This window comes from Carlito syrichta, unplaced genomic scaffold (genome assembly GCF_000164805.1).
Source record: "Carlito syrichta isolate Samal-C Ts95f unplaced genomic scaffold, Tarsius_syrichta-2.0.1 Scaffold309778, whole genome shotgun sequence".
Classification (NCBI taxonomy): Eukaryota; Metazoa; Chordata; class Mammalia; order Primates; family Tarsiidae; genus Carlito; species Carlito syrichta.
This window is the reverse complement of record NW_007253874.1, coordinates 57,962-75,484: the sequence shown is the minus strand read 5'-3', so window position 1 is coordinate 75,484 and position 17,523 is coordinate 57,962. Positions and strand designations below refer to the sequence as shown.

The 17,523-nt window shown below is 55.5% G+C and overlaps 1 protein-coding gene across 1 annotated transcript in view; it reads right to left on the bottom strand.

Annotated features, from left to right (window-relative positions):
- Nucleotides 1-17,523, bottom strand: part of ACOT11 (acyl-CoA thioesterase 11) — a 60,092-nt gene that overhangs the window by 14,531 nt on the left and 28,038 nt on the right. Inside the window, exons 2-7 of the mRNA XM_021717485.1 lie at nucleotides 12,493-12,703; nucleotides 10,458-10,527; nucleotides 5,456-5,516; nucleotides 4,620-4,718; nucleotides 3,701-3,836; nucleotides 1,131-1,287 (exon numbers count right to left, since the gene is read on the bottom strand). Coding sequence (XP_021573160.1) covers nucleotides 1,131-1,287; nucleotides 3,701-3,836; nucleotides 4,620-4,718; nucleotides 5,456-5,516; nucleotides 10,458-10,527; nucleotides 12,493-12,703 — 734 coding nt within the window. The remainder of the gene's footprint in view (nucleotides 1-1,130; nucleotides 1,288-3,700; nucleotides 3,837-4,619; nucleotides 4,719-5,455; nucleotides 5,517-10,457; nucleotides 10,528-12,492; nucleotides 12,704-17,523) is intronic.

Below are 17,523 nucleotides of genomic sequence, written 5' to 3'. Positions count from 1 at the left end.
ATGCCCCATTGCTTAAACTGCTGGCCCTGGGCCAGCCCTCTCTTTCGCCCCTCCCCAGACCCAGCCTCGAGCCACACATACGGCCCTCTGACCCACCCCTCACCACCCAGCCCGGAGAGGGTTCTGCACAAAGAACTAAAGTCCCATTTCACGGCTTAGAATACTGAGGTCTGTGCATGGCCAGAAAGGAGCTGAGTCTGAGGTGACAGACATAGGCCTTGGACGGGACTTGGGGGATAAACCCAACCCCATTTTCTTGTTTACACAGTAGTACTCGCTGTTCCCACGACCTGGAAACCTTTTCCTTACCCTAAGCGACTTGTCATTCAAGGCCCAGCTAAAGTGCTCCTCCAGGCAGCCTTCCCTGACCCTGACTCATTCTCCTCGGCGATCTGAGCGCACTCACAGTCAGGGTTTCCCCAGGGTTAACACAGAGAAGGGGTGGCTTGAGCCAGGCCCTAAAGGATGAGGAAGAATTCACCTGGCTGAGAAGCATGAGGCTTGGAGAGGGCACTCCAGGCAGACAGAACAGCACGTACAAAGTCGTGGAGGTGTGAGAGTGCCAGTTAGTGAATACCACTTATCAAAACTATAAACAAATGCCCAATACTGCAGGTAGAACAAGCTCCAGGTGGGCACAGAGGTTATGGGAGCAAGAAGAAATGAATTTCGCCTCTAGGAAGATGGGAATAGTCAGAGATGGTTTCATGGAGGAGATGGACAGGATTTCAGCAGATAAAGAGTCAGGAGGGAAGCGTGGCAGACGGTGACACCAAGGGCAGTGGCGGGGGCTTGGGGAAGGGGTCAGGAACAGAGGGTGGCAAATGGCTTGATGCGAGGGAACATAGATGCTAGGCAGAGTGCAGGCAGGGCCAGGTCAAGGGGAGGTTCTAGAGCCAGGGCGAGGTGTTCCCCATGCAGGTGATGGGGGTCGTGGAAGGCTTTTTGAATGGAGCAAGGAATGGTAGTTCACAAAATGTCACTTCTCTCTAGTTGTCTGGGTCTGAAAGCCCTGGTTACCCAGACAGAGCAGCCAAGCTTCTGAAGCCTTGAATGTCAACACCAAGCCAAGGCTCCTCCCCCAGAGGGCTCTGGCCAAGGGAAGGAGAAAAACAGAGTGCTCCTCTCACCTGGCTGCGATGGTGGCCACGTTCTCCATCCAGGCCATGATCTGGCCCCCAAAGGTGTTGCCCTGGTGATTAGCGTGGGGGGGCAGGACCAGCTCCACACTCTCCACACGAGTCTTCTCGGCAGGTACCATGTGGCTGCAGTCTCTGTTCTCCAGATCTGAGCAGGGGAGGGACACAGGGAGGGAATGAGGGGGGTGGTTGAGAAGGCTCCCAGGGGCAGACCCTCCTCACCCACACCACGCCACCCCACTCAGGTGCTTTTTTTTGAGGTGGAGTCTTACTCCGTCACCCAGGCTGGAGGGCAGTGGCACGCTCCTGGCCACCGCAGCCTCGACCTGCTGGGCTCCAGCAATCCTTCCGTCTCCGCCTTCCAAGTAGCAGAACTACAGGTGCGTGCCACCACACCCGGCTAATTTTTTGATTTATTGTAGAGACGAGATCTCACCAAGTTGCCCAGGCTGGTCTCGAGCCCGTGGGCTCAGGCAGTCCTCTCGCCTCGGCCTCCCAGAGTGCTGGGATTACAGGTGGGAGCCACGGCACCCAGCCCACCCGGGTGCTTTTATCTACTCAGCACTGAGAGTGCCTGGGACGCAGGCTGGCCCTGGGTGGGGAGCCTAGGGCACAGGGTGAGAGATGAGCCCGGCACAAGGTGGTGGGTGGAACACCAGCTTAGAGGCGAGACGTGCCCGGTCTGAGCCCTGTGGCACTCATGCAGCCCACATGACCTTGGGCAAACCAAGGGACCCCTCTGACCCTCAACTGCCTCATCTGTAAAGGGCAGACGTCAAACCTGACCCAACAGGACTGTCTGAGGTTGAAACATGATTGTGGTTCTAAGTGCCCAGCCCCCACTCAGGAGAGTTGCTCTCAAAAGGACAGCGCTTCCCCCCCTCCACCCTGCTGACTCCCTCAACCCTTGGCAACAATGGCATTCGGATCCCCTCAGCAGGAAAGACCAGGGAGTGAAGGGGGCCTTGGGCTTCAGGGGAGCAGATGCCGGCATGCCCCACTCAACCCACCCTCTCCCAGGGAGAGAGGCCTCTTCCTGGGAGGCCATCAAAGAGGTGGTGTTCTGCTGGCTCACAGGCTCTCAGAGATGCCACCCACAGGGTGGATGCAGAGAGAAGGGGAAAGTTGAGGAAGGCCCGAGCCAAGGTCTACGGACAGGACGGATAGGATATTCACAGGTCCCAAAGGGGCCTTCGACTTAGCTGGGGCAGGCGCGAGAAAAGGGATAGCACCCAGCAAGGCCGAGAGGCCAGCCAGAAGGCTCGTGACAGACAAAGGCAAGAGCTGTCAGGACAGAAGGGTTTTGGAGAGGCTGCAGTGAGATGGATGGACCGTGGGGACCTTGACGATTGCAGGAAGAGCCAGGCCTCCCCAGGCCCGGTCTCAAGCTCAGCATGAAGAGGCCACATGGAATTCAGAACACAGCTTGCTGCTTTCCCTGGAGTTGGCGAGGCCCACCTGCTCTCTCCCCACTCAGGGCAGCCGAACGACCTTCTGTTTCTCCCAAGACTGCCTCCTTCGGGTTTCAAGGAAGACCCGCATTTGAACACTGAGACACAAATCCAAGATCCCCTCTCTGGGCCTTTGTCCGGACAATGCCTTCCCTCAGGAACACCCTTCCTCATCGCCCCACCTCCTCAAACCAAAGTTGGTCTCTGTGCTCTGGTGTAGAACAAGCTCCAAGATACATTTTTAAGGGGAAACAGCAAGGTACAGAACAGAACGTGCTGAATGCTCCCTCTGGGGTAAAAACAGGGAGCCAAACAGCACATTTTATGCTTAAATATTTCTGGAAAGACGTGCAAAAATGAGTAATAAGAGTTGCTTCTGGGAAGGGGGTCTGGGTTCTGGGATGGAAAGGAGTCTTGCTTTTTATTTTATGTCTTTTAGTGGGGAATGCACACACACACACATATATGCACGTGCACGCACAGATACGCTTTTAAAAAATCCTACAGGCCGGGCGTGGTGGCTCAAGCCTGTAATCCCAGCACTTTGGGAGGCCGAGGAGAGAGGATTGCCTGAGCCCATGGGTTTGAGACCAGCCTGGGCAACATGGTGAGGCCTTGTCTCTACAATAAATCAAAAAATTAGCCAGGCATGGTAGCACGCGCCTGTAGTTCTGGCTGCTTGGAAGGCTGAGGCAGAAGAATCACCAGAGCCCAGCAGGTCAACGCTGGGGTGACCCTGAGCATGCCACTGCACTCCAGCCTGGGTGACGGAGTAAGACTCCAACTCAAAAAAAAATCCTACAGAGTCTTCAAGGCCTAGCTCAACATGCTTTCCCAAACACCTTAGCTCCTGGAGACCCAAATGCATTTTGTGGACGACGAAAGGATTTCCACATAGCCTAGCCCCATCTTTCCTGGTTTCTGAGGGCTGGGCCGAGGCCCAAACACTCCCTTTCCCTGGAACCCCTGGGGCCTAGAGCACTAGACAGGCCCAGATTCACCAGTGGGCGGAAGTCCTAGGCGCCTCCCTTCCTCCTCTGCCCAGGGGGTCCAAGAGGGGCCACGCAGGACACCAGCTGCCCTCCCCACGCGTGGCCGGCAGCTGCTCACCGTCCTGAATGGCGCAATTGGCCAGGAGGTCCTTGATGGTGTCCGTGTAGACCAAGCGCATGCGCCGACGCTCGGCCGCCACACTGTGTTCCATCTTCTCCTCCTCTGTGCGAGGCATGATCTGCTTCAGCTTCACCTGTCGGCCAGGGGACAGAGTGGGGACGCTCAGGACAAGCCTCTTGAAATAGCACAAGGGCCTGGGCGCGGTGGCTCAGCCGTAATCCCAGCACTTTGGGAGGCTGAGGTGAGGGGATTGCCTGAGCCCGGGGGTTTCAGACTAGCCTGGACAACTTGGTGAGACCTCATCTCTATAATATATCACAGAATTAGCCGGGTGTGGTAGTGCACATCTGTAGTTCCGGCTACTTGAAAGGCTGAGGCAGAAGGATCGCCTGAGTCCAGCACGTCAACGCTGGGATGGCCGTGAGCGTGCCACTGCACTCCAGCCTGGGCAACAGAGTGAGACTCTAACTCAAAAAAATAAAACAAGAAATAGTACAAGGGCCGGTCCCCAGTGCTATCGCATTCCTGAGGCTGGCACGCAGCACGCCCACACTGCTGATCAGTTGCAAGGCTTTCCCCGCTCTTTGCCCCATCTTCCTGCCTCCATGTTGACCTGACACAACATATTCGCCCTCCCGGTCCCCCTCTTGGGCAAAGGGTCAGAGGATGGGGGTGTCACCGCGGGACGTGAGGAACCCTGAGACCTGAAGAACCCTTGAGTGATCACAAAGGAAGGTAGAGAGAGGCACCTGGGCGGGCTCAAAGTGAGGTAGGCCTAACTTTGGGGGCTGTGGACTCCTGCTGTGCCCCTCTCCCGATCCCTCCGCCAACCCTCACCTTGCCACCCCGATCCAGGCCTCCACGGCAGGTGCCTAGGTCACCGAGCAGCAAGGAGTGGCCAGGTCTGCCTACCTACCTTGGCAATCTCCCGGTGGGCCACAAAGGTGGCCAAGGCCTTGCACACGTTCCACTGCTTCTCGGAGCACAGGTCCTCGGAGGCCACCTGGATGCCCACCTGGAGAGAAAGAGAAGGGTGGGAGGAGAGAGAGGGAAGTCCCACCCCAGGCCAGGCCTCTGATATTTCTGGAGCACCGACCAGGTCTAGGAGGCCAGAGACCTGGGGTAGGTTCGGACTCTGCCCCTGGCTCCCTGGGAAACCACGGGCAAGTCACTTCCCTTCTCTGGGTCTCAACTTCCTCATCTGTAAAATGGGAATGATCAGACCCTCTCCCACAGGGTTATTGAGACTGTGTCCACACACGGACTTAAAGTAGAGCCCGCCAAAGCTTCAGACCCTTCCCCACGGAAATCCTGTGCCCTCCTATAATGAGAAGGGGGGCTGCAGGTGGCCAGCTCACAGGCCACAATCCAGTGCATCCCCTGCCCCAGCCCCCTCCTCCTGGCCCAGGCCCCATGCTGTCTTCCCTGAAGTCCGGCCACCACACTGAGACTGGATGTGAAGACTCAGGAGGCTGGAAGTCAAGTCCCACGTTGGAATCCAGGTCGCACAGGGACCTGGGTCAAGTCCCTCCTTCCCCTCCCTGGGACTCAACTTTCCCTTCTGCATAACAGGACGCTGGACAGGAAGACCCTTAGGATCCTGCCAGCCCTGTCGGCCATTTCAGAACTCTGCTGCCCCAACCAGGGCTCTGCGTGCGTGAGGACGCCTAGGCCAGGGCCCGAGAGGACAGGGGAGAGGAGGTCGAGGACCCACCCACGCACCCAGTCCCAGGCGGCGCCCACCCCACACACCTCCATGCTGGAATTGAAGGCCCGGTTCACCTTGGCCTTGATATTCACCACTTGTCCAACACTGAGGAGAGGAAAGAGGAGGTGAGCCTTCCGGAGGGGACAGGGGGAGGGGCTGGGGCCCTCGGATACTTGCAGGGTCTCTGCTGGGGTGGCGGGGAAGAGGGGACTGGTAGGAGAGCTTCACGGCCAGCAAAGCATATTCACACCTGCGATGTCACCAAGCTCTCAAAGCAAGCCAGCAAGACAGCATCAGCACCTCATTGTGCAGGTGGGGAGGCTGAGGCCGAGGGAAGCGGCAGGATTCCACACATCCCCCCCACCCCCCACCTTCCCCTGCTCCCTGTTGCCTGATGACAGCTTGAGATTCTCTCTGCCCTTAGCTCAATGGTGCCCTCCCCCAGGAAGTCCTCCCTGCCCTCCAGCAGGCTGCCCTCTCTCTTCCACAAGCCTCAAGCTCCACTGGGCCAGATGTCTTGCTTCCCATAGACCTTCCAGGCCAGGCACAAAGCACAAGGTGGGAATCCCATGAGCAGGGGCAGACTGAATTAATAAACACCACATTTATTGGATGCCTACTAAGTGCAAGAAGCCACTTAGTAGGGCAGAAGGAGAGATGGAAATACGTGCCAGGCTCCATGCACTATCTCATTTGAGCCTCAAAACAAGCCTGCCGTGTAGGCTTACGGGGGACTGAGCACCATCAGAGAAGTTAAGCCACTTGCCCAAGGTCACTCAGTGGAAAAGTGGCAGAGCAGGCTTCTAGACTGATTCTGCACCAGACTCACTCTTTGCAGCGACAGCCTGTGCCTCTGGAATGAGTCCCACATCCAGATGAATGCCCAGGGGAGCCACCTAGCCTGTCCTATGCCTGACTGGAGGGGACAGAGGGTGCCCAGCTGGTGGGCCTTGGGGGGAGCAGTGGTCTGGAATGCTGGCCCCGTTCAAGTGCCACGTGACCCTGAGCAAGTCCTACACCTCTCTGAGCCTTGGCTCTTAGGCATGGAGCCCACCATGCGGATTTCTTCCTCAGATGGTACAGTCTCCTGCCCAAGCCTCAGGAAGGGTCCATGCCAAGGGGCCTGCTGGTCCGGAGGCTGTAGTGGACACAGCGGCAGCGGGAAAGGCCTCGCAGGCCTGGGTTCCAGTCAAGCTCTACCTTGCCTGTCACGACCAAGTTGTAGACCCTGGGTGAGTCACGTGACCTCTCTGGGTCTGTTTCCTCCTGTGTGGAGCACGGAGCGCCCATGACTGTGGTCTGTGGTTCTGGGGGCCAAGGGGGAGAAAACGGGATGGGGCCGAGTGTTTAAATAAGCACATAAATAACACACGCTCATGCCTGCCAGACGTGTGTGGATTTCTGTACATTTTTTTAAGCAGTGCTAATGGTCGTATAGGGGAGAGTGATTTTTAGGAGATACATGCCGACGTGTTGAGGGGTGAGGCATCATGATGTCTGCGACCAATGTTCAGACGGCTGTGGGGGGTACGTCATGTATTCATATATAAATCAAACACGTTTAGCAAAATGGCCATTATGGGAGCTCAGTGGTGGGTTTCATGATCAAAAATTCAGGAAAGAAAATTTCTTTTTTTTAACCACTATCACTCGATTGGAAGGAAAAGAAAACTTCTATGGTCCCCAAGATAAAAGAAGTTTATTTTCCGTGGGGCTAAAAGAGAGAAATTTGTGACTGGTCCTACTCTCCTGCGCCTCTTTCTCCCCTCCTTTTCCTCTCCCTCCTCTTCCTCCTCCTCCTCCTCCTCCTCCTTCTCTTCCTGTACTCTTTTTTTTTTTTAGTTAGAGTCTCACTCTGTCACCCAGGCTGGAGTGCAGTGGCACACTCAGGGCCACCACAGCCTGGACCTGCTGGGCTCAGACGATCCTTCCGCTTCAGCCTTCCAACTAGCCGGAACTACAAGCAGGCGTGTGCCACCACACACGGCTAATTTTTTGATTTACTGTAGAGATGAGGTCTTGCCATGTTGCCCAGAGGGTCTCGAACCCATGGGCTCAGAAAATCCTCTTACCTTGGCCTCCCAAAGTGTTGGGATTACAGGCGTGAGCTACCGCGCCCGGCCTCTGCTCTTCTTCTTCCTCCTCCTCCTCCCCTCTATCTTCCCCAAAGCCCACAGACACCCACTGGACTTTTCTTCCCCGACCCTCCTCTGTCCCCACAGCTCAGGCCCATGCCAGTCCCCTCCCCATGTCACTCAGGGGCTCCAAGCTTCCCACCACCCTCCAGGTGTTCCTCACAGCACAGGGAAGCAGCTCCCCATAAACAAATCCCACCCCGTCAAGCCCTTCCCCAGACCAATTTGCTCTCAGGGGACAGAGGAACATGTTAAGTTGCACCACAGTGATGCTCAGAGCAAACCCAGATGATGGAGAACTTGATTGTTTCCTCAACAAATAAAATTCAATAAAAAAAAAAGAGAGAAAGTGAGGGACGGCTGGTAGTAAGGGCGAAAAGTAGGGGAGTATCTACGGATTTTTTTTAAAGACAGACAGAGTAACCAATTAAAATCATTTGCATCCTGAGTTGAATAACAAAAATAAACTGTAAGGCAAAACAAATAAAAATAAATTCAAGAAACAGTGTGAGCATTTGATAGCAGTCATGTCATAACTAGTAGACATGCCAATGAGAAATCATTGTAATTTTTTTAGGTTTTGTACTGATATTGAAGTTATGTGTTTTGTTTTGTTTTGTTTGAGTTGAGATCTCACTGTCGCCCAGGCTGGAGTGCAGTGGCATGATTATGGCTCACCTGGGCTCAGGCGATCCTTCCACCTCAGTCTCCCAAGTAGCTGGGACCTCTGGTGCGCACCACCAGGCCTGACTAATTTTTTTATTTTTATTTTTTGTAGAGACGAGGTCTTGTTATGTGGCCTAGGCTGGGAGGTTATATTTTAAAGAGTCCATACCCCTGAGAGATACATCTGGAAATAGTTTTAAATGGCAAAAGGGCAAACAAAAACTTCCCAGCTTTCCAGGGGGGCAGCCAGGCTTTCCCTGGCCCCCAACCGTGCTCCTGGCCCTTTCCCAGCCCGCCCTCCTTCCTGGGGTCCCCTCTGGTTTCCCTTTTGCCCACACCCTCTCCTCCTAGACTCACCTCCACTCTGCTGGCCCTGCAGAGGCCCACCCATGCTCAGGCACCCCAGCCCTCTCTCTTCCCAGGTCCTCAGTCACAGAACCTGGGTTGCCAGCAGGGCCCCAGAGCCGGGCCAGGCACGGCTCCGCTGGCCTTCAAAGCATCACTACATACAGTGCTGACAGTACTGATGCCAGCTCTAACACCTCCCCCAGGAAGCCCCCTTGACTACCCTCTGCGCCTCCACACCCAACCCCAGACATCTAGGAAATGCAGCCCACTGGTGAAGAGCAAGGGTCCTGGGACCAGAATGCCTGCCTGGTGGTGTATCCTGTAGGGCCTTAAACAAGCTGCCTCACTTCTCTGTGCCTCAGTTTCCTCATCTGTAAAATAAGGATACAAATAGCCATGACCTCATGGTGTTCTGAGGACTAAATAAGGGAGTATTAAAAAGGCATGACAAATAAGGCATCAATATTGGCTCCTTAACTGTGACAAAGGTGCCCTACAAATGTAAGACGTCAATCATAGGTCAAATAATGGCTGTGGGGTAAATCGGAACTCTCAGACTCTCTTTAGAGACATAACTTTTTTTTTCTTTTGAGTCGGGGTCTCACTTTATCACCCAGGCTGGAGTGCAATGGCACAATCATGGTTCACTGTAGCCTCAAACTCCCGAGCTCAAGGAATCCTCCCACTTCTGCCTCCCAAATACCTGGAACTACAGGCATGCACCACCAGACCCAGCTGATTTTTTATTTTTATTTTTGTAAAGATGGAGTCTCACTCTGTTGCCCAGACTGGTCTCAAATTCCTGGGCTTAAGCAACCCTCCCACCTTGGCCTTCCAAAGTGCTGGGATTACAGGCATGGGCCACCACACCTGGTCATGATATAACATTTGTCATAAATCTAAAACTATTCTAAAAGAAAAAGTATTTAGAACAGTGTTACAAAATACCCATGTGTCAGAGCTCTTTATCAGCATGGAACTTCTCACTTTGAATTTTTCTTTTTTGAAGGCAGGGTCTTGTTCTGTCGGCCAGACTGGAGTAGAGTGGCATGATCATATCTCACCACAGCCTTGAGCTCCTGGGCTCAAGCGGTCCTCCTGCCTCAGCCTCCCGAGTAGCTGGGGTGACAGGTGTGTGCCACCAAGCCTGGCTGTCACGCTGAGTTAAATGGGGGAGTGCCTGAGAACAGGGGCTGCGCTCCAGTGGACTCTGTGTAACCAGACGTAGCACAGGCCTTGTTCTGGAAAAAGGCGCTCAGCTAACATAGGTATGTGGGGAAGTAATGACCAAATAACTGGGGACAGGGGCTGGTCAAACCTCTTTAACTGTGACACACTGGGCACTCAGGCAGCCATGACTAAGCCCTGGCACTTGGTGACCTCAGTACTGACGGGAGTTTAGGTACAGGCCCAGGACACGAGCTCTGTGTGCAGCCCTGGTAATGACCCAAACTGAATGACCCAAGCTTCCAGCTCAGACCTTGCCAAGACACCTTGGCTAGGGGACCTACCTACGGTCCAGTAACCAATGACCCACAGAGAGTGTCCAAGTTCAAAAAGGCATTACTGTCTAATTCTAACGCCTTCCATTTTGCAGATAAGAACACTGAGGCCCAGAGAGAGAGAGACAGACTTCCCCAGTCACACAGCACTCCACAATGCTCTCTGCAACATCCAACTCCCAACCTGAAGACCTTCCATGGCCCCCTAGCCCAGGGAATCCACCCACAACACCTGCAACAGGCCAGCTCCTAGCCCATCGCGGTCCCAGAGACCCTGCAGGTGGTTTCTCACTGTATCCACTCCACTTCGGCAGCCGGGCAAGTTGACAAGGGAGCAGGCCCCAGACTCGTAGAAGGGAGGCCAGAAGGACCTTATGGCAGGAGCGGCCACTTACCTAATGGTGTGCTCAAAATAGATGTCATCCATGGAGGCTGTGACACAGGGGCAGCCAGCATGCCTCTCCGCTGGCATCAGGAGAAGAAAGCCAGCGTTAGCCACCTCCCCATGTCACGCAGGCCTCTGCTCAGATGTCACCTCCTTAAGAGGTTCTCCGGCCACCAAGCCAAGGCCACCACACACCGCACCCTCCCTTCTTCACGCGCCTTCTCCACTGTCACCATTCCCTGACTCTATTTTGCATATCTGGTTTTTTTTGGTTTTTTTTTTTTTTGAGTTGGAGTCTTACTCTGTCGCCCAGACTGGAGTGCAGTGGCTGCTCCCGGCCACTGCAGCCTCGACCTGCTGGGCTCCGGTGATCCTTCTGCCTCAGCCTTCCAAGTAGCTGGAACTACAGGCGCACGCTACCACGCCCGGCTAATTTTTGATTTGTTGTAGAGATGAGGTCTCGCCAAGTTGCCCAGGCAGGTCTCAAACCCCCGGGCTCAGGCAATTCACTCACCTCAGCCTCCCAAAGGTGCGGGATTACAGGCTGAGCCACCGAGCCCGGCATATCTGGTTTTTGTCTGTCCATTGCCTCTCCCTCTGGCTAGACTGTAACTTACCCAAGGACAAGGACTTTTGCCTGTCTTGTTCACTGCTGTATCCCAGTCCTAGAACAGCGTCTGGCATGTGGCAGACACTCAGAAAATGCTGTTGAATGGGTTGGCGATCACACCATGCTGTTCTGCCTCCTGGCCTCCCAGAGCGCCCACCCATCTCCTCGCCTGAGTCATTCATGCCCTCAGGTCTCCACTCAGGTGCCACAGCCCCTCAGGAATCTCCTCCCTGCCCCCAGGCTGGTTCAGGGCCTCTCAAACAGTTCTGGAGGGGTGTCACCTGTCTGTCCCTCATCCTCACCCCACCAAGCTGTGAGCTCTGTGGGCTGGGGAGGAATGAAATAGGCTCAATCCAGCTCATCTCAAGTCACCTCAATAGAGGGGGGAGCTGTGAGGCAGGCAGTTCGGCCAGGTGTGATGGCTTATGCCTGTCATCCCAGCACTTTGGGAGGTGGAGGCTAGAGGACTGCCTGAACCCAGGGGCTCGAGACCAGCTCGGACAACTTGACAAGACCTTGTCTCTATGATAAATCAAAGAATTAGCCAGGTGTGGTGGCGTGTGCCTGTTATTCCAGCTACTTGGAAGGCTGAGGCAGAAGGATCACCTGAGCCCAGGAGTTTGAGGTTGTGGTGTCCGTAAGGGTGCCACTGCACTCCAGCCTGGGTGACAGAGAGAGACTCCCACTCAAAAAAAAAAAAAGCGGGGAGACACCTCTTATCAACAAGGGTACCTGAATGGAGTATATTTGCATACCTAACCCTTAACTGTACCCCACAATATCATTTTTAAAAATTGATTAAAAAAAAAAAAGAAACACAAGAGAGAACCCAAAAGAAACAGGAAAAAAAAAGGCTGTTGAGGCCTTGGCATTTTCTTTTCTTTTCTTTTCTTTTTTTGAGTCGGAGTCTCACTCTGTTGCCCAGGCTGAAGGACAGTGGCACAGTCATGGCCACCACAGCCTCGACCTGCTGGGCTCAGGCAATCCTTCCACCTCAGACTTCCAAGTAGTGGAACCACAGGTGTGCGCCACTGTGCCTGGCTAATGTTTTGATTTATTGTAGAGACAAGGTCTCACCAAGTTGTCCAGGCTGGTCTCGAACTTCCAGGTTCAGGCAGTCCTCTCACCTTGGGCTCCCACAGTGCTGGGATGACAGGCATGAGCCACAGTGTCCGGCCTGCCTTCGCATGTTCAAGTCAATACCCACGTCTGCACTGTGCTAAAACAGGGGCAAAGGACCGTGGGGATCTGAGGGAGAGAGTGCTGGGCATTAAGTAACCGGAAGGGCAGCTCAGGCAGGGGGGACCAGCATGAGCAAAGGCTGGATGGGAAATGAGTGTGGCACTCAGGGGCCACCACGACTGCCTCTGAAGACGAGGCCCCACTCTGGGCCCACACGGCAGGGGTGGAAACCCCATGCGGAGCGCAGCCTCACCCGACAAGCAGGCCGTGGTGTCGATCCACTTGAGCAGCTGCCCCACGCTCAGCTCGCCGCGCTGGTTGGTGTGGCAGGGCAGCACTAGCTGGCTCATCTGCACCTCCGTGGGGTTCCGGTAGCCCTCGCCATCGGCCATGGCGCCGTCCTTGTCCCCGGCACGTGAGCCCGACTTCCGGGATGTGCGGCTGGAGAACACAGAGGCGAGGCCCTGGGGAACAGGAGAAGACGGAGAGATCAGCCCACAGCAGGGTGCCCCAGGTCTGCCCGGCCTTGAGACCTCAGGGCCCGAGGGAGAGGAGCAAGCACCCAGGGCCACCACCCACCAGGCCCCGACTCTAGAGTGGCCACCACCTTGGTCTCAGACCCCACGGGCTCTCAGGATGCCACTTCTGCCCAGTCTCCTTTTGGCCAGCAACGGCACATTCACACAACCCCGGACCTGAGGAAGGCAGGGGAGAAGGCTAGGCAGAAAAGCCAGTCCTCCTCAGGTCATGGCTCTCTGTAGCCTCAATCCCCTGGGCTCAAGAGACCCTCCCGCCTCAGCCTCCTGAGTGGCTGCGATACAGACACATGCCACCGGCCCAGCTAAATGGGCCAAGTTTTTATAGTGTTGAGTCCGGGCACAATGGCTCGCTCCTGGGATCCCAGCCCCTTGTGAGGCCAAGGTGGGAGGACTGCTTGAGCCCAGGAGTTCAAGACCAGCCTGGGCAATATAACGAGATCTTGTCTCTATAAAAAAAAATTTAAAAATTAAAAAAATCAGCAGGCGTGGTGGCGCAAGCTGTAGCCCCAGCAACTCAGGAGGCTGAGGCAGAAGGATCACCTGAGCCCAGGAGGTGGAGGCCGTAGTGAGCTGTGATCACGCCATTGCACTCCAGCCTGGGTGACAGAGAAGACCCTGACTCAAGAAACAAAAATAAATAAAGTGTTGCCTTTCATTTACCCTCATTCTTGTACAATTTCCCCCTGTACAAGGGAGACCAAGGGAGACCCAGAGAGCCCGGCAGCAGGCAGGCCCAGAGCCTGGTTCCTAATCAAGTGTTTCGAGAAGCAGCTCTGACGTTGCCCCCAAAGGGCTTCTTTCTTGGGCACCTTGATTCTTCAGATGACATCAAGAGAGCCTCCATGGGGCGCTAATGGCTTTAGCCCTTGCACCTGTTGCCTGACCAGCGTCTGACCCAGGGCCAGAGGCAGCAGCTGTTAGCTGGAGAACCCAAAAGAGGATCCTCAGACCCGTGAGCTAGAGCCGTGGTTTCTGGGGGACACTGCCCATCTTCCTCTGCAGGCAGAAGAGGTGGGAAGTGCCTGGCAGTCCCTTCACAGCAGGGTGAGGGCAGGGGGAGGCGACCTGCCATCCTATCCCTCTGGGCCGCCCTCCCTGATCAGACTGTGGACAAGAGCTGGCTCGGTGGCTCAGCCTGTAATCCCAGCACTTTGGGAGGCTGAGGCGAGTGGATTGCCTGAGCCTGCAGGTTCGAGACTGGCCCTGGCAACTTGGCGAGACCTCATCTCTACAATAAATTAAAAAATTGGCTGGGCCGGGCTCGGTGGCTCAGCCTGTAATCTCAGCACTTTGGGAGGCCGAGGTGAGTGAATTGCCTGAGCCCGCAGGTTCGAGACCCACCTGGGCAACTTGACGAGACCTCATCTCTACAACAAATCAAAAATTAACCAGGCATGGTAGCGCGCACCTGTAGTTCCAGCTGCTTGGAAGGCTGAGGCAGAAGGATCGCCAGAGCCCAGCAGGTCGAGGCTGCAGTGGCCGGGAGCGGCCACTTGCACTCCAGTCTGTGACAGAGTGAGACTCCAACTCAAAAAAAAAAAAAAATTAGCTGGATGTGGTAACGTGCACCTGTAGTTCCAGCTTCCTGGAAGACTGAGGCAGAAGCATCACTGGATCACCCCAGGTCAACGCTGGGGTGGCCGTGAGTGTACCACTGCACTCCAGCCAGTGAGAATCCAACTCAAAAAGAGAAAAAAAAAGAAAAGAAAAAGAGCTGGCACACCTGCCTGTGAGAGAAAAAGAGGAGGGACAGGCCCATGGGTTCCAGCTCTCAAGGTCAATAATAATAGCCACCACTAACATTTATATAGTACTTAAATGTCACATGTTCTTTCTTTTCTTTTTCTTTCTTTTCTTTTTGAGTTGAGGGTCTCATCCTGTCACTCAGACTGGAGTACAGCGGCAAGATCGTGGCTCACTGAAGCTTCGACTTCCTGGGCTCAGGCGATTCTTCTACCTCCCAAGTAGCTGGAACTACAGGTGCGTACCACCACACCCAGTCAATTTTTTTTTTTTTTTTTTTTTTTTTTTGTAGAAACGAGGTCTCTGTGTTGCCCAGGCTGGTCTCAAACTCCTGGGCTCAGCAATCCTCCTGCCTGGCCTCCCAAAGTGCTGGGATTATAGGCATGAGCCACCTGGCCACATGTCACATATTCTTATAAGCACTTTATATGTACTAATCCGATTTTATCCTCCCAACACACCTATGAGATAATTACAGCTGGAGAAATTGATGCCCAAGTAAGTGACAAAGCCCAGCTGTGACTCTAGTGGTGTGCCCTACCTGCAGGGCTTCCTGGGACAGAGATGAGGAGTCCAGGGCCCTGGATGTGGCTTGCAGTGGCAAAGAGTACAGTGATCAACTGCTCAGGACCAAGGCAGTGATGGCTCCTGTATTAGGGTCTGTACTCCTTGGATAATTGCCCCACGAGGTTCCCATAGCTAATTCAATCCATTCAACATACATCGAGACGACTTGTTGAAGGTCATTGACCCCTAAGTGGCAGATCCAGGATTTGAACCAGGTCTGTCTGCCCCAGAACTGCTTGTGGGTACCCAGAGAGGCAGGGTCATTCCAAGAGCCCCTGGGTGCCAGGCACAGCGCTGGGCACCAAGGGGAGAAAGGAGGGCAGCTGGCCCAGGAGCTCTCAGCCCGGGTGGAGGCCTGCGGGGTGCCCGGCTGCCCAGCTTGTAGGCGCTCACAGAATCCAGCTGCGGTCCAAACAGCAGGACCTGCTGCGGTCCAAACAGCAGGACCCGTCGCCATGGTAATCAGGCCAAGGCACTTCCAGCCTGGCTGTGCATTGGGGGCCCGCGTAGATGCGGATGCCGGTGGTTGGCATTCTAGGTGCGGGAGCAGGTGGAGGGAGGAGGCGGGCAGACCACTCACCCACGCTCTTCCCAAGCCCCTCCTGCAGCCAGGGGTACTGTGGAGAACATTCCAGAGAGAAGCCCTGGAGAGAACTGAGGAAAATGGAGGAGGAAAGACGCGGAGGGAGCAGACCCTCTGGGGCTTGTGGGCGGCCTGAGCACACACACGGGGAAGCCCCGCACACGACACCTCTGCTCTACCAGCCTGGGCACTCCACCACCTCTCTGGGTCCTCACGGGGAAGGCCGAGGGTGAGGACTGTCGACCCACGTTAGGTGAGGAAGCCAGGGCCGGACAAAGCCCTGGACTGGCAGTCGTGCTGGCTCCAGGCCTCTCTCTGCTTCTCACGGGTCCAGCCCCTACTCCCATGAGCCTCCTATTGCCTGTTCTGCCCCTGCCTTCCTGCTAGACTCGCCATCGCTGGAGCTGGATCTCTACCTTGTTCGGGGGTCCATGCATTCAGTTATTCATTCACCAAATGCCTCCTCTGCCCTGGGTTCTGAGCCACACACCGAGAAGACAAAGGCAAATTGGACCTAGAAGGACCCGGCACACAGCAGCCTCTCATCAAAGGCACGTGAAGGGACAACCAGAGACAGACTTGAGTTCAAATCCTAGCCCTGTCCCTCAGGTGCCACATGATCTGGAGCAAGGCCCCTCCCCTCCTAAGTCACACCTGTCACTCCCCACATGGGAGAGAGAACTGCCAATCCCTAAGGTACCCCCCAGCCCTGGTCCCAGGACTCTGGGGTCCAACCCGGCCTGGCATTTGCACCCCAGCTGAGATTTCCTGTGCGCACGCTCTACAGCCCTGTCACCCTGTCAGACAGGAAGTGTCGCGCTCCTCGAAGCAAGTTGGGGGACAAGCCTCACCACTGCTGTCCCCCAAATCCCCTGCACAGCGCCCTCTGGCTGGAGCACAGAGCAGCTCGGGAAGGGGGGGTCTTCAGACTCCAACTGCTTCCTTGGGCTCCCAGGCAGCTGCCCACGTCAGCGCTGCCCACGTCAGCGCAACCCAGGCCAGGCCTCCCAGTCCCTAGATGGGCAACCAGCCAGCCTGGGAGGCAGGGGTGTGTGCAGCCCAGGCAAGCTTTGGCCAATGAGGACCCGCAGCCGGGCCACTCCTCCCAGGGCCAGTCACAGGGCCGGCAAAGGCCCTGGCTGGAGTCAGGGCCTGGGAGAGCCAGACAAGCCGAGCCAAGGCAGCGCCAAGGGTGAGAAGGCACCCAGAGGTCGGAGACATGCCCTCTCAGACAGCAGCGTGCCAGACGCTGGCCCCAGGCCCTGGCAGACTTCATAAATCTAGCCAAGGCCCCAGCCAGCCATCCCACGGGCTCTGTGTCCCTCCTCCTGGGTCTAAGTCACATCACAGACCTGTTGGGTCACGGCAGGAGATGCCACCTCACCCAACCCCTTCACAGCTGGGGGACGGAGGCATGGAGGGAAAAGCTGCCCGGGTCACCCAGCTGGGGGAGCCAAGATAAGCCCTCGTAGGCCAGGGCTCCTTCTGGTGCATCTGACCACAGGCCCAACTGACAGGCTTAAGTGTGACTTCCTTCCTCTGTCCAGCATCTAAGTCCCAGGGATCCGACTCCTTAAACTCAGTCTGCCCCACTGCCCTGTCTCGCTCAGGCCGTGCGCTGGGGGCTCTGGGCTATACCACAGCCTGTCCACAGGCCTCTGGTCTCTACCTCCTTCCAGTCTTCACATAGCACCAGAGGGATCTTTCCAAGAAGCAAACCTACCTACTGAACAACCACCACCTACTATGTCCTGCCTTCTAGGGAGACCTGGTCCTCATAACCCCTCCCACCGCCAGACTTTGCTCTGTCTCTCAGGACCACACAGACCTTTCTTTTTTTTTTTTTTTTTTT